Here is a 17931-nt window from a genome sequence, read left to right as displayed (position 1 = left end):
TTTCCAATACTCGCTTGCCGCAGTCGGCAATCAACACTCGCTTGCCGCAGTCCGTGTCTATTGGATTTCGGCTTCGGGCTGATTCCGTCAATTAGTACTCCGAGAAATATGGCTACGATTGTGGCGGTGCGAAACCGAATTTTCAGGTAAATTTTCGAACATTTTTACCGATTAAACTACCTTAACCTATTCATATCGGCTTGATATTTCACCCGGGCATCAAGCAAAGTTCGGACACATCTGTAAATTAATTCGAATGAGTTGAAATTATCGAATAGCTGATAGAACCGCCGTTGAAATACTGAAAACTCTGTCACGCAGTGCTGCCATCTATCAGATAAACGGAACACTATCAATACCTCTAATTAAAAAAAATATGTAAATTGATTCATTTAACATTCTCAAACCCAAAGTATGTTTATCAAATTAATTCTAAAATGATGGGCTTATATGAAGTGTATTGATTGTCAGAAAATAGAAAATGAGGGTTGACTTTCTTAATTTTATAACGTGGTTTTAGTCAACAAAACATTTGAACATCTATTTTCAGGTCTCAGCTTTTGCTGACGAAATGCTGCAAAACTGCAGCAGCTTCATTGAGATACATCAGCAGTAAGTAGGATTTAGAATCGAAATCTTTTGGATCGACAATCATTAAATCCCAGCTACTTATTACAGGGCTCCCACAGCTTCTTGACTCCTTAGAAATTCCTTAGATTTTGAGAAAAAGGCAATTAACAATTATGTTTAGTAGTTTGAAGTTCTACAGTAAACTATCCCTGAATCAATACAGTTGAGACCAGGATTTTCTTACCCAATTAGGCGGTTACTGAATTAGAAACCAAGTTTAGGTAGCGTGAAAATAAGAATTAGCTTACAAAACCACTGAATTACTGGTTTACCGAGATAAACAATACCGATTTAGGAGGAGTCTACTGTAAGTGGAAATGATGCAGCCACATCCTTGTAATATGAAATATCCTCCTAAGAAACTCCTTTTACTCCCTATTCATAAATGACTGATCTATAGGGACCCCGTGTTACTGTTGTATTATTATATTTTTCTATTTTTGCAGATGAAATTCGACCGATCGATAAAGTTTTGATCGCGAATCGCGGCGAAATCGCGTGTCGCGTGATCAAATCGGCGAAGAAACTCGGAATCCGAACGGTGGCCGTTTACAGTGATCCGGATAAAGCATCGATGCACGTAGCGCTAGTAAATATTCTCTCTTTCTCATAAATCAAAACAAGTCTGAATTCCGCGACCGAGTTCCACAACTCCTTGAATCCTTGAAAACTCCTTGATTTTTGAATATATTTTTCAAGGTCCTTGAAAATCCTTTAATTTTGAGAAATATCCATAAACTCCTTGAAACTCCTTAAATTCTGGGAAAGTCCTATTAAAAATTTCCAAAAGGTCCTTTTCAGAAGACAGTGTATTCTATTATTCTTCATTGTGTGACTTGTGAGTGAAAGTTGTTTCACTTTGAGATTTAAAACATTTAAACATGTAAAACCAAAACGGCACACACAACAACTGATCAAAATTTGAGAAAAACATGGATTTTGTTTGTGAATTTCCTTAAATATGACCGCGAAAACCTCCTTGAATTTTGAAAATTACTCCTTAAAAAGTCCTTGAAAAGTCCTTGAATTCTGGATACCAGGAATTGTAGGAGCCTTGACAGTTGTGAGTTAAGATTTGACTCATTGAAAACGAAATAATTTTAACTCAGCGTTAACTCTAACTCACAACTGTAGAACTGGATCATGATGATGAATAGGTAACCCCTAACAACAGCTAGGATAGTAGCCGCCTATTTCAAAACCTGAAATCTTTCCAAAAATAAAAAATATCTCATTGTTAATCTAGCAGGGTTCATCAGATCAGAGAGAAATCTGGGAATTCGACTTAGTCCCGCTCTGACTTCTGAGTTCTGATTACTATTTCTATTTTTAGGCAGACGAAGCGTTCCACATCGGACCGGCCGCGTCTCAACACAGTTACCTCAATCAATCTCGTATTCTAGATGTAGCGCAATCCACGAACACGCACGCGATCCACCCCGGTTACGGGTTCCTCTCTGAGAATACCGAATTCGCCGAACTCTGCTCCAAGAACGGAATTATATTCGTCGGTCCGCCGGCATCAGCTATCAGAGACATGGGCATCAAAAGGTAAAGATGAAATACTTCAGGGGCAGGAAATGCTTTGACTTAAGACCAGTCTAAGACCAACTTAGTTCTGTAGCCAATGTAACAACTTAAGACCAGTCTTAAGATTTTAAGACTACTTTTGGACTGAAGCCACAATTATGCAACCAGCCCCTGAGTTTTGTAGATCTTAGTTCTATATCTAACAACGTTAAGACCACTTATAAGGTTTAAGACCACTATTAGACTTGGCCCAGAAAGATTTGAAGAAAAATATTATGATTTCAGAATTTTTGGCTGTAAAATGTATTATTAGTTTGTTGTTATATGAAAAACATCTATTTTAGCACATCAAAACACATCATGTCGGCGGCCGGAGTACCGATTATTGAGGGTTACCACGGCGACGAGCAGACGGACTCAAAACTAGCCGAGGTCGCCGGACAGATCGGGTTCCCGGTGATGATAAAAGCTGTTCGCGGCGGTGGCGGAAAGGTACGTCCCGTCCGTCTGTATTCAAATATTAACCGCAGTTTAACTGCAATTTTAACCGAAATGATTACTGATTTATGGAGTTGGGAAATTGGATGGTCGGGGTCCTGAAGAAACGAAAGCAGTCAAATCAAAGGTTTCTATCGGGGTTCCGCGTGATTACGCCGTTGGTTTTAGATATTTTTTGAAGAAATATTTCGAATGCAGTATCAGACTTTCAGGTTTTAACGTAGGTTCAGACCCGCAAGACAACCCCCAACATCCACCCTCGTCGAGGCAGACATCTTTGATGTTGTTTTATCTCATTAGGGAATGCGTATTATGAATGCTGATGATGTCATAGGGGTATTTTGTTTTCTATTTTATTAGGGTATGCGTATAGCTATGAACGCCGATGAATTCTCGAGTCAATTAGAATCGGCACGAAGAGAAGCGATCAAATCGTTCGGAGATGATGTGATGCTCATTGAGAAATTTGTCGAGACTCCCAGGTAAAAAATACGAATATCTTAAATCCACAATAGCAATAATGGGTGTAATACGGGTTTTCCCTCATCAGGTGAGGTCATATCTCCCTCATCAGGTGAGGTCATATCTCCCTCATCAGGTGAGGTTATATCCCCTTATCAGGTGAGGTCATATTCCCTCATCAGGTGAGGTCAGATTCCCTCATCAGGTGAGGTCATATCTCCCTCATCAGGTGAGGTTATATCCCCTTATCAGGTGAGGTCATATTCCCTCATCAGGTGAGGTCAGATTCCCTCATCAGGTGAGGTCATATCTCCCTCATCAGGTGAGGTTATATCCCCTTATCAGGTGAGGTCATATCCCTCTCATCAGGTGAGATCATCTCCCTCCATGATGTCCCCTTCGTCAGGTACCCTCATTACTCTCTCAGTACATGTGAATCAAATGAATAAAACTACAGATATTAACATGCAATACGAGTTGATACTACAAGTTGTAAATTCCAAGCTTATTATATAATTACTAGCTTGATTACTACTTAATTATTCGAATAGATTTAGAAAAATATGAGTAGACTGGCAAAAAGTGTAGCTTGATGAATTATAAATCGAAGTGAAATGTTTTTTGCAGACACGTCGAGGTGCAGGTATTCGGCGATCAACACGGTAATTACGTTTATCTGTACGAACGAGACTGTAGCGTTCAGAGACGACATCAAAAAATCATCGAAGAAGCGCCGGCTGTAAGTGTGCGAAGAATTGTGGAATTTTATTATTACGCCTTATTCGAGAGTTTATCGGGTTGTTTGTTTAAAACCCTTTCAGCGCTGACTAATTACGTGCTGGAGATAATTTGAAAATTTTGAAAATTCCACCCCAGTGTGCTGAATAATGTACATGCCATTTTAGTGTGTCTACACCGCAGTGCGGTGTATCATTAGTATGATGAGTATTAGTATCACTAATATTCCACTATGTTTGACAGGTGCTGCCATCTTTCAATAGATATAAAAACTAATTACTGATAACATCGATACACCACAATGTGGTGTAATAGCAGCAAAGTGCAGCACTGAATTATACACCGCACCACGGTGTAGACGTACTGAAACTCAAAGGGTTTAATTTCGACGTTGACGTATTTTCAGCTAATTTTTATAATAACATCGATACACTGCAATGCGGTGTACTAGCAAAGTCATCACTGATATATACACCACACCACATTGTAGACGAACTGAAAGTGTTTTAATTTTCGCCGTTGAAACGTATTTTCAGCCGGGGATCTCAGCTGAGGTACGTCGGTCTCTCGGCGAGGCGGCAGTACGAGCGGCGCGAGCCGTTAACTACGTCGGCGCCGGTACCGTCGAGTTCATCATGGATAAACAGCAGAACTTTTATTTCATGGAGATGAATACGCGTTTACAAGTGGAACATCCCGTTACGGAAATGATAACGGGGGTCGATCTCGTCGAGTGGCAGCTCAGGGTAAGTGGATCATCCGTCATCGGTTTCACAGACCAATACACCCCTTCAGCTAACTTGAGTTGTGAATCCCCTCGAATTCCCTCAAATTCGTTATGACGTCATATTTGTCATTGATCCTAATGACCTGAGAGGATTTTACTGTATTTGGGAATTCGATCGATTTTCCTCTCATCCAGAAAATATTCGCGAAATTCATTTTACACATCATGTAGCCTAGTTCTCGTGTGTCGATTGCTGACCCTTTGGCTAATTTTATTCAGAACATTTTCTTGAAAATCACGTTCATCCTGCAGTCCCTGTTGTGTACGATGTATCTGTTTATTTCCATTTCCAAATCACCAAATACCCGTAAAATACTTAGGAAAAATTCACGAATTTCGAATTCATTTAAAAGTGGGAACTACCAAAGTTAGCTGGATTAAAAAGCTTTTCCAAACTTTGTCGTCGTGTATTTGTAGGTCGCGGCCGGTGAGAAATTACCGAAATCGCAGGAAGATTTAAGATTAAACGGTCATTCGTTCGAAGCTCGTATCTACGCCGAGGATCCGGATAATGATTTCATGCCCGGAGCGGGACCTCTATTACACCTGTCGACTCCGACTCCGGACGAGAACACACGCGTCGAGACCGGAGTTCGTCAAGGAGACGACGTTTCCGTACATTACGATCCGATGATCGCTAAATTGGTCGTTTGGGCGAAAGATCGTCCGTCTGCCCTGAGACGACTGAAAACATCGCTCTCTGATTATCAGGTAATTCTCCATCCTTACCCTTATGACATCATCTTTTACCGCTGCCATTGACATCACCAGATGCATCGTGATAAAATCCATTGACCCTTTCAAAAAAGATAGCTGCCTATGAATAACCCCATTATGACATCATTAGATATCCTGTTTACCCATATACCTCTCTTCCCAATGGCTGCCTCCATTAATATCCCATGACATCATTGAATTGTCAATTACAGTAAACATGGCTACCTCCATAAATCCCCCTATGACACCATCAAATTGTCCGTCGCGTAAAGATGCTCATCTCCACAAATCCCCCTAGATGACGTCATTGAATTTTCAGTTGCAGTAAAGATGGCTCCCCCTATGACGTCATCAAGTTGTGTCATATAAAGATGGATGATCACCATTAATCCCCCTATGACCTCATTGAATTGCCTGAGTTTGTATTCACAGGTCGTTGGTTTGAATACGAACATTCGGTTTCTACAAGATTTGAGTTCGCACGGTGAATTCGAGGCCGGTAACGTTCATACGGATTTCATACCTCAACACCAGCAGTCGCTGTTCCCGACGGTTACGTGCACCGACGACCACGTATGTCAGGCCGTACTCGCGCATCTGCTGCATGATCAGACACATACGTTACAGCGTAAATCACTGACAGCAGGTACGTACAGCGTAAATCACTGACAGCAGGTACATTATATCATAAATCACTGACAGCAGGTACGTTACAGCGTAAATCACTGACAGCAGGTACAACAGCGTGAATCAGGACTGTGAAAATATCAAACATTAATCTGTTACATCCAAAGAATTTCGAAAGATCTTTCAGACTTTGATCGAATACGTTCTATACATGAAATTATCTAATTATTCAGATCCGTTTTCGCCGTTTTCTGCCGGCGTCGCCATCCGGGTCAACGATTCGATGATGACAAAATTCAATCTCAAATCGCAGAATAAAGGTAACTATCACACAGGTTGTGTTTAATCAAATCTAACCTGCCAACTGTTGTAGAACTCACAGGGTGGCGCCACTTACCTGGAAATCAGAGAAAAGTCAGGGAATTTATCGATATGATCAAACAGTTTCCGACTATATGTCTTACGTATTTGACTTGCGTTAATTGGTTGAATTCTTAGCAAATCAAGTCAGGAAATAGTAAGGGAAAAGTAAAATAAAAGCGGCCACCCTGAACTTATTGTAGTTTTGCCACTCCCTCCCGATCGATATATTTCAATTTATTCGCGTATTTCTGTTTCAGATATTCCTGTAACGGTTAATTTTGTCGCCGGTCAGGCTTACGCTATCACTATAGGTGACAATACCTCCTCGCACGCCGTTACCGGTAACCTGGTCGCCGATCAGAATAGATCGGTGTTAACTACTCATATAGACGGCAGAATTACGAAATCGAACGTCGTTATTTTGGACAATACGATACATCTGTTTACAGCTGTGAGTATTCGATATCGATCATACAAGATCCTTGTAAACTTGATGCATGTTATTGTTAAGTTTTTTTTAAACTTTTTGTAGGAAGGATCTCACAAATTTGAGTTACCGACTCCGAAGTTCATGTTGAGCGATAGTCAGACAGGTGGCGCTGGCGCTGCGGTAGCTCCGATGCCCGGAGTTATTGAGAAAGTGTCTGTAAAACCCGGTGATACGGTAGAACAGGGTGACCCTCTTCTAGTGATGATCGCTATGAAAATGGAGGTAAATTCAACATATCAACGAATCATTCAGAATCTTTTAATTCTGGCTTTGAGGATCTAGTTCCACAGTTCTGGATACAGTCCATAGTTCAAAATCCAGTTCCACAGTTCAGGGCCAAGTTCCACAGTTCAGGACCCAGTTCCACATTTAAAGCCCTCACAATAAGTTTGTTTGCAATGTTAAGCACGAACTCAGTAGATCCCAGTTATATTGATGATATATTCTGATTATTTTCAGTATGTGATTCGAGCGCCTCACTCCGGAGTGATTGATAAAGTTTTGTATAATGTCGGGGATACAGTGAATAAAGATCAGGCTTTAGTCGCGTTTGTCGAACAACCCGAAACCGAACCAAAGAATTCAGATTCCGATTAGATAACATGTACATGTGCGAATCTCTGACATGTGCATGTTCGGTTGTGACCTAGTTTAAGGTTTGTCGTGCTTGAAATAACCTCAGAATTGTAGTCATTTTCTGTATATATGATTTCTGTGTATAAGATAAATAACGTTGTGTAAATACTGAAACGAGTTCTGGAAATGTGAAAATGATTTTGTTGTTTGGGTTTGTGCCGACTTGACCTTGTTCAAGTTGAAATGATATCCGTAATCTCCTCCAGTTACACAGTGTGGCTTAGATTTGCGACCAAGCTGATTTTGGTTCTATAGCCAATCTAACAACTTAAGACCAGTTTTAAGCTGATTTTGGTTCTATAGCCAATCTAACAACTTAAGACCAGTCTTAAGCTGATTTTGGTTCTATAGCCAATCTAACAACTTAAGACCAGTTTTAAGCTGATTTTGGTTTTATAGCCAATCTAACAACTTAAGACCAGTTTTAAGCTGATTTTGGTTCTATAGCCAATCTAACAACTTAAGACCAGTCTTAACTGATTTTTGTTCTATAGCCAATCTAACAAGTCTGTAACCCGACTCGGGGTGTTATGGAAAAGGGTCGATCATCCTCACACATTTTATAAAATTCGGTTGATCCAACTTTTCTTTGCTCCATGTATTGAATTGATATAAATAGCACCCATCCACAGACTAGAACGAGGAGAAATTTCAATCTCTGCAATTTTCATTTATTCATACTTCTATCCACGTAGTTAAATAAATACATTCACAGCATGATTCAATACTTGATAATTTATACACAAACCTGACATAATTCGTTTATACTTCAGTAAACCTCTCCTTACTCCGACAAACTGGGACCGAAGTCCGAATTAAGGATCGACAGACACGTTAGGAAATCAGGGAAAATGATTTCGTATTAGTCCGATTTTGTCAATTTTACGCCTGCGTAAGACGAGGTTTACTGTAATATAAGCAGCGCTTCAATTGAAAATGTTCATTGCTTATTTATTATTTACGTACCCTCGAAAAAAAAAAACTTACATTTCTACTGACTAGATAATACAGTACAGTCATTAAACTCTTTATACAGTTTCTATCACGTATATTCTATATATCTCAAATATCTCAGATAATTAACTAAAGCATTATCGTAAAGATGAACCCAGTTTCACAGTTCCCCGTTTAGTTTGAAAGGAGATTGAAATTTGTTCATTTTGCACAATGTTTTAGTTCTAGGCGCCAGGTTGCGCAGTCGTGACTTCAGTCCATAAGTAGTCCTGAATCTAGTCCTGAATTAAGATTGAATTAATCCTGGTCTAAGATTTATAGATTGACCACAGAACAAAGTAGGTCTTAAATCTACGTCATGACCACCCACCCGGCCCCTAACTGGGGGATAACAGTTCATCCATCTGAACCTACCAACTCTGATATCACTCCAAAGTTGGCGACGCATTTGTCAGGGGTAGATCTAGCCTAGGTTTTTGAGTACCGCTCAGCTGTGGAAGGGGGCTATAACGTATGGATGTTCAGGGCTCTGAGATGCAATCTGAGTCAATTCGGGGCATCAAATCTGTATCCACTATCTATGAAATTTTGACATGTTAAAGAAAAATCATTCATAAGAGATAAAAAGTTAACCCATTTTCGAATATTCAAATTGATCATTTCAAATAACTGCAGAACTTGCAAAATAGAACTGGGCACTTCTACAATCGTGAGATTCAAGCGATAGTAGCGATAGGCTGGATTCGCCCCTGTTGGTCTGATCCTATTTTCAGCGAAGTCTGCTGTAAATTGCCTGTAGTTTGTTTATTTACAATATATTTATCATTTCTAATTGATCTATCTACATCGGTCACACATTCACACGCACAATAATTCAATAATATTGGAATGTCTTATACAAACAAATCCGTTTAAAAATTTAAACATCTTCACTTCATCAAGTTTTGATCGTTTTTCAATTCGACAACTGTTCTAGGCAATTGTTTAAACATATTCTATACACTGTCATCAGGGTTCTTACGCATCAGGGAATCTAAAATTCCTTTTGCCCCAGCCCTTAACCAAAGATTCCCTCGTTAAATTAATGATATCCTCAGTGAGAGCTGTTTCTTATCAAGAGGTTCCTTGTGTCACTCATCACCAGCAAGAACAACAAGACACCAAAAATTCAAATTCCCTGATTTACCCAGCAGAACCCTGTGAAACAGTCAATCTTTTTATGAGGCCAAATTTATTTTTTCACAATATTTTTTCACTAAGTCGTACAAAACCCACTTAATGCCGATCAGTTTAATCCAAATTTCGATTGTAATTCAGATCCGACTTACCATCCACCTATCACCAAATGGACCATAAAATACAGTCGAACCAGATTCAGGATCCAGTTCTACAGTTGTGAGTTTACAGTCACTTCCGAGTTAAAATCCGAATTTCCCGTCAACCGTACAAAAATGATCAGAATTAAGCGGATTCAACTGTACGATGAATGATTCCGAATTCTCATAAACCAAGGGTCCGATCTAAGCACTTGTCTGATTGCCCGGGACAAGTATATTCTCATTAGGGCAAAATGAGGTTAATAATCGACAGTGAGACCCTCAGTAACATCTTTCATATTTCCGTACCAATCAAACAACCAATCAGTATTTCTCGTTTTAAAAATAGTAACAAATACTGAAAATTAGGTAAAGTTGACAGCTCAGCACTTGTCAACTGGATGAGTGCAATTTTATGTCTCAAAGCTTTTATCCCACTCGACACAACGGATGATTGTGCCGCCGATCGGACTGCTTGGGCCAAATTCCAAATTTTTTAGCGGTCAAGTGAATTCTAGATATACTTGTCCCACGGGCAGGTGGCTTTTAATTCCTTAGATCGGACTCAGTAAATTGGCGGATGAATTTCGGACTGATCCGCGAATTCAGTCATCGTAGCAGTTCGATCATTCGTGGTTTCCTAGTCTTTCTTCATGCGTGTGTTCGTCATACGGTAAATGATGCTATCACGACCGGGATCCATATGCCACATACAAACCGAGATACCGAACACCGTCACCCCTAACACAACCATCATCCATAATATGATATTGAACATCACCGGGAAATCGTAACCGTAATCGGCGGCCAGATTCAGATTCGGTTTTTTCGGCGCCTGAAAGAGATATTTATATTTAATCAACTCAAGACTTTTATAGGGGCGGGTGGGTGTTCTGACAGTAGCACCCTAGGCAAGTGCCGCCACGAAAATCTTTTGCCTTTTTTTTCATGCCCTAAGTAGAAAAGGGCAAATTTTTACGAGATGAGGTAGATAGTTTTAAACAAAGAGCGCATAATTCTTGAGAAGCTGACTTCGGTCGTTGTCGTCTGAAACCTGTGACAGGTTTGAAATGTCCGGACGGACGAGTTGCTGTAAATTATGTATCGTTGTTTAATTCCAACTTGGAACTAGAAGCGATGTTTGCTTGCTTGTAGCTAAGACATATCATTCTTCAACTACTAACCAGTTGTTACATTTTCAGCTATATTTATATGTACGAGAATAATTGATCGTTGCAAACCTCGAAAAACAGTTCGAGCAGGACAGAGACATAGTAAGACAAAGACAATGAATGAGATATCAGACAGATAAAAGGCTTATTAATAATTCACCCACAACATGTAGCAACAAACTGTACACAATGAAAATATGGAATTTACACTATAGTTGGGACTGCTGTTTAACATGAACCCACCCGCTTATCCCTCGCACTGGGGGGCTGAAATATGATACAGGGCCAATCCATTTATCAGTGGAGGAGGAGAGGGGTGGCAGGCGTGGGAAGGGTAAACTTGTGCGTACAAATGAGTACAAGGCATGGAGGGGGCCTAAAAGGCAGTTCGAGTCGTTTGAAAATGAAGAAAAAAACTAACAAAAGATCCCTCTCAGAAATAAAAGTAGTGGTTTCCGAGGGATATTGCTACCCGGGAATGAAAAATGACATAAATACTTTTAAACGTAAATTGATCGTAGGAACCGCTAACGTTCGTGGCAACGCAACGCAACGTGGAAACATCTTAAGATGATTGCGCGTTGGGAACAAAAAGGTGTTTTTGCTGCTAGTTCTAGTAACCAAGCAATTGAAAAATGGCAGAAAGTGTCAAACATAGTGAAATACTAGTAACTAACGATACACCGCACCGCGGTGTAGACGCACTACAGTGGTATTCCCATTGTTCAACACACTAGGGTGGAATTTTTTAGAATTTTCAAATTTTCTCCAGCACTATAGGGTATTAATTAGTCAGCACTGAAAGGTTTAAACTAGTGAAACAACAAATGATAATTGAAGAAGTCCCACAATTCAAATCTTAGGATAGGATAGGATTGTAAATTTCTATAGCGCCTTTTAAATAGCAGGGCTATTATCAAAGGCGCTCTCCAGACGAAGATGGAGACTTGAACATGTAATTTGATTACATGTAATCTGACACATTTGTTTATGTCCTGTAAGTTTGTATGCTACGTTACATTCTGTTTTTCTGGTCATTCCTCCCGATGATGGCTGTTAGTCAACAGCTGAAACGTTCTGGTTACATTCTAATGAATTATCTTATATAAAATTTGAATTGTGCGACTTCTTCAATTATTCTACGACATTGCATGGATTCGTCGATACAAATGATAACTTGAACTCAAAATGAATGCAGATATCTATGGAACCAGGACTACAGGTTCGGTTTGCAGATCTGCTCGGAAATTAGCGATTCGAAGTCCCTAGTTTTACAGGTCGCCGATGAATAAGCTGGACCCGAGATATATATGGTGTATAATGTATGAAATAATGTCTCTTATAATTTCAGGTTTTGAGAGGCAATTCTAATGGTATCAACTACGTGAAACGACAGTGCCTTGAAGCCATGAAATGCGATGACGGCGCTTACAAGTATAACGTGGCCGAGGCGAAGAAATCCTTCGCCGATGAAATAAAAACCCACGCCTACGCTGTTCTCACAGGAGCAACGTCAGTCCCAGCAGCCTCACAAGTAGCGACTGTAGAAACCCCCGTGTGTTGCGATGACAGGGACTGGTGCAACAGCGCTACTGCGTCAAGGTTGTCCGTAGCAACGCTCGTCGTTACCTTGGCCATGGACGTAATCGGAAGGATTTAAGTAGAATTTCAGCGAATTAAAAGACTCAATCAGTTAGTTCACACGCAGCACTTTCAAGTTTATTTGAAAATGATATAAACAATTGTAGTTTCATTTGTAGCATTTTTCGAAGAATTTTTCTTGTAGTATTTTTCCATTGTTTTATCAGTTTTGAGACATAAGTTCAGTTGTTTTAGCAGTATTTTTGTTAGTATTTTTGTATTGTTGTTTCATTAGTGCTGAAACATAAGCTTTGTTTTTCTTGTAGTATTTTTGGTAGTAATTTTGATATTATTTTTCCATTGTTTTATTAGTTTTGAGACATAAGTTAAGTTGTATTTTTGTTAGAAATTTTGCGTAGTATTTTTTCCAGTTTCCATCAGTTCAGTTCAGAGACACACGCCTAGCTTGGAGCTAAATAAAGACCTTTGAATATGAACTTTGACGCCGTTTTTAAAAATCTGTTACGATGAAGTATATGAATTGTTACTGATATATTATATACACTTGCTACTGTAGTATGTGATGTATTTGAATGAAAGATCAAAACCTGGTCTGGATGAATAGCGTACATCACGCCACCTAGTGACTAGTTGATAAACTGTAGCAATGAGAATAAACTCGATGTTAATAACAGATCAATGTTTTTGTTACATTTGTTTTTCTTGACGATGGAAATGTAGCTTTTGCACAAGGTCAGCTGGAGCCAGTCAGACGAGTGATTCATTTTTAATAGAGTCGTAACCCCCCAGGTTAACACTAATATCAGTCTATAAAACCAGTGCCTAGGGTTAACTTAATGCCTCGATTGCGACGATCAAGGAATCCCTGTACCGTGGCAAGCAAGGATCCATTCGATGGCGCTAGTGTACGAGCATTCGGAATACGATCCCAGATTTCTGCTCGGATTAAATTATCAAAATCTATCAATATTTTCTCAAATTCTACGAATGACGAATTATTAAAATCGAACTATATTTGGACCTAAAAGCATCGATCTGACTTCTATCTTCGGGAAGAGATTTGCCTAATTTCTGATGTGGGAGGCTAAAAATCTACATGAAATTTCATCGAGAATGAACTAAATTCTGTAAAGTGTATTCTAACAGTTCTGCACGCCATCTAGTGGGAAGCTGCTGCAGCAGGGAGCACGCCATCTAGTGGGAAGCTGCTGCAGCAGGGAGCAAGACATTCAGTGGGAAGCTGCTGGCTGTAGCGCGCCATCTAGTGGGAAGTTGCTACAGCAGGGAGCATGCCATCTAGAATGGTTACTAGCAGGTTCTCCACGAATGATCTTAGTAAATTTCACCCAGACTCGAGAAGTTAACCGAGAATTGACCGGTAGTATGAATGAGGCGGAGTCTACTGTATTTGACGAATTGATCGGATTTGAGATAAAACGTGGTTATTACGTACCTGAGTTGGATCGGCGGCAGCCATTAGACTACGGGATTTTCGCACTAACGCAGCGTCGGCGGTCAGTAGAGTTATAACACTCACTACAACGTTACCATTATACAATTCACTGAACTGTTCAGTTACCTAGAAAATCATACATGAAATCTACAGTTTAACACATGAAATCTACAATTTAACTCATGAAATCTACAATTTAACTCATGAAATCTACAATTTAACTCATGAAATCTCAGTTTAACTCCAGCCAAGTCATCATCAGAAAATTTGTTAGTCACATTTCATTGAGTCATCACTAATTTTGAGCCCAAATCTGTATTTCTAATTCGATTTGTGTCCATTTTACCAGGGTTTCAATAAATTGCACATATTCATAAATTCTGAAACGGAGCTTGGCCACGGTTGTTTCCGAATGAAGACCCGACGTACCGTTTCAAAGAATTTGTTGAGAAGTTTTTTGGCGTCTTTAACTTGCAGTGAATCGACGCCGTATTCCGATTCGATACGGTCGAGGGATTTGATCTCGAAATTAAACACGTCCGGCGTTCGGTCGTTCGTCAGCTTCGCGTGCGATTTCAACTGAAATTCAAAGCAAATCAGAATCAAGTATATGAGAAGGAAGGCTAGGACATTGAAAAGGAGAGCCATGAGAGGGAGAGCCAGGAGAGGGAAAGGGAGAGCAAGGAGAGGGGAGAGGGAGAGCCAGGAGAGAGAGAGCCAGGAAAGGGAGATGGACTGCCAGGAGATGGAGAGCCAGGAGAGGGAGAGGGAGGGGGAGGGAGAGGGAGACCGAGCGGGAGAGAGAGAGAGCATCAGCTTTTTTTCATTTTACTGAATTGACCGGAGAGACCGGTATACCGATTTAGGCAGAGTCTACTGAACTTCTAAATATCAAACTTACGGAGTTGAGTAATTCGGTGATCGTTTGCAGTTCGACTAGTAACAGATTGTCGGGTTTACGAGTTCGATTCAACGACGTTTCGAGGATCGACGCCGACCGATGCAATCGAACTAACATCTCATCGAACGAAGTCGGTAAATCTTCGAATACGACCGGATAAACATTCTTTAAATCGGACAACTGAAAAACAAAACAATTCAATACTGTGAATACCCGCATCAAAAAAAAATCTTATCCTCATCGACGATGAATTGCCCGATTTGTAAGAACCCTCAGGGTTGGTTTCACAGTCAGGGCTGAAGATCAGTCTGAGCTCATTTTGGTTTTAAATTCAATCTTACAACTAAAGACCAGTCTAAGCTCATTTTGGTTCTGTAGACAATCACTTAAGATCAGTCTTAACATCTACGACCACTTTTTTTGAACTTAAGTCTCTGGTCCCTGATTATAGTCTAGGCTCCGACTCAACCATAGTTCTTCCCCTAAAAAGCCTAAATCCCTATTGAATATCTAAATCTAAACTCGACTTTTATTATGGATGAGTTGTAAAATAGATATCGTGGCCGGTTCACCATCTCACACTCACCATTCTGTCAGCAGTGAGATCAACGATTAGAGGAGTTTCACCGATGAAAGTTCTCTGTATGTGATTGATCATCTGATCAACGCTTATAAACGGAATATCCTGAAAAAAAACCACAACATGGCGATTTAACGAAAATGCACGAAGTAAAATATAGTAGACTCTGCAGTAACAAGGGTGGATTTATGGGGTGGAAGTAGTATAACAGTTGACTTCTGGGCCTGGTTTCACGAAAAAGTTAAACTCAAATTTTTGGTGTAATTGCCATTGGTTACTTCATGTTTTCAATGAGGACAACAATTCAAACTTAACCATTTGAGCCTTAAACTTTTTCGTGAAACTGGACCCTGGGCTTGGTTTTATAAACCAGTATTACCTTTGACTCAATTATAGAGTTAGCTCCCCGGGTTATGGTAAATAATACTTACGACATTCGTATTAAAACTAGCAGCTTTAGAGTGAGGTTTAATCGCGTCTGCTGCAGCTGTGACTGTAAACGTAACGCTCGCCGCCGGTCGTTTAAACGGGTCCGAATCCAACAGTCCGTTCCATTCGATATCCTTAAAATAGAGATAACATCATCAAACGTTATATATCGGCCAACGGATCAAACGCGATGGTCGATGTTTAAGTTGAATTGTGGTCTGACCGCAGTTTAGGTCTTCTATCTACTAGTATCAGGCCACCTGCTGATGTCAAAATGTGAAATAGACATTACTCTAAATTTCTTACCTTGTTCGGTGTGAAACCCATCAATAACGACAGGACGCCGGGAACTTCACTGATTTTGATTTCACCAGAGTTTTTATTCAGATTCACGTGTTGCGGTAAATGCGAGAATATCAATTCACCGTTCACTGAAAAAATAGAGTCAACAGTCACATGACTTGGTCGGAGGACGATTGACAGGACTTTTGGAGTTTCATTCCAGTTCTAAAGGCTCAATAGAACGCAGTTCTATTTCAATTTGTGCATTCTTTCGATCGGGGATATATCGGACCAAATATTTCCTTCACTTACCCGCATTCAGTAGGGATAAAACTGCCGAAATCACGGCAAAAACTGAACATTTCGAAACCCGGAAATAATTCTTCAAGGCAGCCATTTTGGAAACTGTCAATTGAATTAAATTGAATTGAATTGAACCCTCGACTGCCGAAGTTAGTTTGTGTTACTCGGGATGGCTCCGGATTACTATTTGTGTCTTCGTGCTGAGTTTCGGTCGGAGTTCTAATGACTTGGGGACCAAAGGACCTTATCGCCACGTTGTTTCTAAGAAAACTTTTAACAATCTCTCTTCTTATGGGTCACAGTTGGTGAAACACGACTTTGAAAATTGTTCACCGTCGGGCACTAATCAGTAGTGCTGGCCGTGAGAGATTCAAACCCCGAAACGGCGGTTTGAATTTCCTGCGCCGTAACAATGTATAGCATCCCTCCAATTTCAGATGCCTAAATTGCGAGTGATTGGGAACGAAAGTTTAAAAGTCCGACCGCAAGATTGCAGACGATTCTACTGATCTCATTGTCATTATGGTTGCACGACATTAAGAAAGAAAATTTAGATGAGTGTCCTAGGTTGAAATCTGTAAATTTAGAGAGTTTTAAAGGCATTCCTGATAACAGAGAGGCGCGAGCATTCTAAAACGAAGTGCCTCACGTCTTCTACGGAGTTGCTAGTATCAAAGAGAGGGCAGATTCTTTTTTCGATAGGGGTATTAGGATAGGCATGCCTCCCAGTTTCAAACTTCTTTTGACCTTTTCATGCGAGAAATGATAACTTTTCTCGTCGATATTATGAATAATCGGTGCCTCTCCCAGTTAGCGAGAGCCTTGTCAGCCCTTGCTGATTTCAAATATAATCAAATATTGAATGAATTACACCGAGTGCCCCGTAACATTCATATAAAAAAATCCGATTGTTGTATGATTTTTTTTTCGGGGGGGGGGGGGGATAAAAATGATTGATAAACTTGAGGCGTCTCGCGTATGCGGCCCGACCGGGGCGGCCCGGCGGTACGGTACTGTCTATTTCAACGTTTGACTTCTGAGAGCATTTCAGGCCGGGTGGCCAAGCTCAATCATGTTTTTTTCTGCGGTAGAAACCTGATAGAAGTCTTCAGAAAGGACTGGCAGTTGAACTAAACTTTGTTTTTTCTAATCCATTCTAGCCGATCATCTAATTCGCCCTGAGAGGCGAGTTTAGCTTCTGCAGATATCAACCTACCAACCTCCAATATCAGCATGATCGAACCCCCGACTGCTCTGGCACTATTTGCCAAGCTTCTACTTTAGTTTTTGGTTTAATTGCTTTTGGTTGCTCCTAAAATGTGGCGGACAAAACTATAAGCTGATCCGTTATAAGCTTGAAGTTTTTCCACCCAGTAAACTCAGGGGCGGGGCCAGGGAACCACTCTTGAGGGTAGCAGAAAAAGAACAGCTTCATACAGGTTTCTGGGGGTCCTCCCTCAC

At 40.3% G+C, this 17931-nt stretch overlaps 2 protein-coding genes across 3 annotated transcripts; one reads left to right on the top strand and one right to left on the bottom strand.

The window, feature by feature from the left end:
* The first annotated feature begins 105 nt into the window (after positions 1-105).
* LOC141910684 (methylcrotonoyl-CoA carboxylase subunit alpha, mitochondrial-like) lies at positions 106-12632 on the top strand. 2 transcript variants are annotated; one of them, XR_012619912.1, is made up of 15 exons: positions 106-146; positions 551-612; positions 1077-1219; positions 1964-2181; positions 2505-2652; positions 3019-3140; positions 3748-3859; positions 4395-4604; positions 5063-5356; positions 5795-6008; positions 6223-6309; positions 6610-6803; positions 6885-7064; positions 7302-7498; positions 12272-12632. XR_012619912.1 is itself a non-coding variant. In XM_074801400.1 (14 exons), the coding sequence occupies exons 1-14, from the start codon at positions 109-111 to the stop codon at positions 7437-7439; spliced, it is 2160 nt and encodes a 719-aa protein (XP_074657501.1). In that variant the 5' UTR covers positions 106-108; the 3' UTR covers positions 7440-7615. The 2 variants fall into 2 exon arrangements, 1 of the variants encoding a protein (XP_074657501.1); XM_074801400.1 differs by lacking the exon at positions 12272-12632 and having other exon boundaries at positions 7302-7615.
* LOC141910685 (renin receptor-like) lies at positions 8128-16570 on the bottom strand. Its single transcript, XM_074801401.1, has 8 exons — positions 16480-16570; positions 16192-16316; positions 15888-16019; positions 15463-15561; positions 14877-15056; positions 14405-14554; positions 13976-14101; positions 8128-10583 (listed from the first exon to the last, which is right to left on the bottom strand). The coding sequence occupies exons 1-8, from the start codon at positions 16562-16564 to the stop codon at positions 10389-10391; spliced, it is 1092 nt and encodes a 363-aa protein (XP_074657502.1). The 5' UTR covers positions 16565-16570; the 3' UTR covers positions 8128-10388.
* Positions 16571-17931: the final 1361 nt, after the last annotated feature.

This window comes from Tubulanus polymorphus, chromosome 9, assembly GCF_964204645.1.
Source record: "Tubulanus polymorphus chromosome 9, tnTubPoly1.2, whole genome shotgun sequence".
NCBI lineage: Eukaryota > Metazoa > Nemertea > Palaeonemertea > Tubulaniformes > Tubulanidae > Tubulanus > Tubulanus polymorphus.
Note: the sequence above shows the minus strand (reverse complement) of the source record. Positions and strands in the feature narration are given on the sequence as shown.

Coding starts and splice junctions, on each gene's coding strand:
- LOC141910684 (XM_074801400.1), top strand. CDS start 109: ATGGCTACGATTGTGGCGGTGCGAAACCGAATTTTCAG. Junction 3,860..4,394: donor TCATCGAAGAAGCGCCGGCT/GTAAGTGTGCGA, acceptor ACGTATTTTCAG/CCGGGGATCTCAGCTGAGGT. Junction 5,357..5,794: donor CATCGCTCTCTGATTATCAG/GTAATTCTCCAT, acceptor TTGTATTCACAG/GTCGTTGGTTTGAATACGAA.
- LOC141910685 (XM_074801401.1), bottom strand. CDS start 16,564: ATGGCTGCCTTGAAGAATTATTTCCGGGTTTCGAAATGTTCAGTTTTT. Junction 15,057..15,462: donor ATCTCACTGCTGACAGAATG/GTGAGTGTGAGA, acceptor TTTGTTTTTCAG/TTGTCCGATTTAAAGAATGT. Junction 14,555..14,876: donor TCACCGAATTACTCAACTCC/GTAAGTTTGATA, acceptor TTTGAATTTCAG/TTGAAATCGCACGCGAAGCT.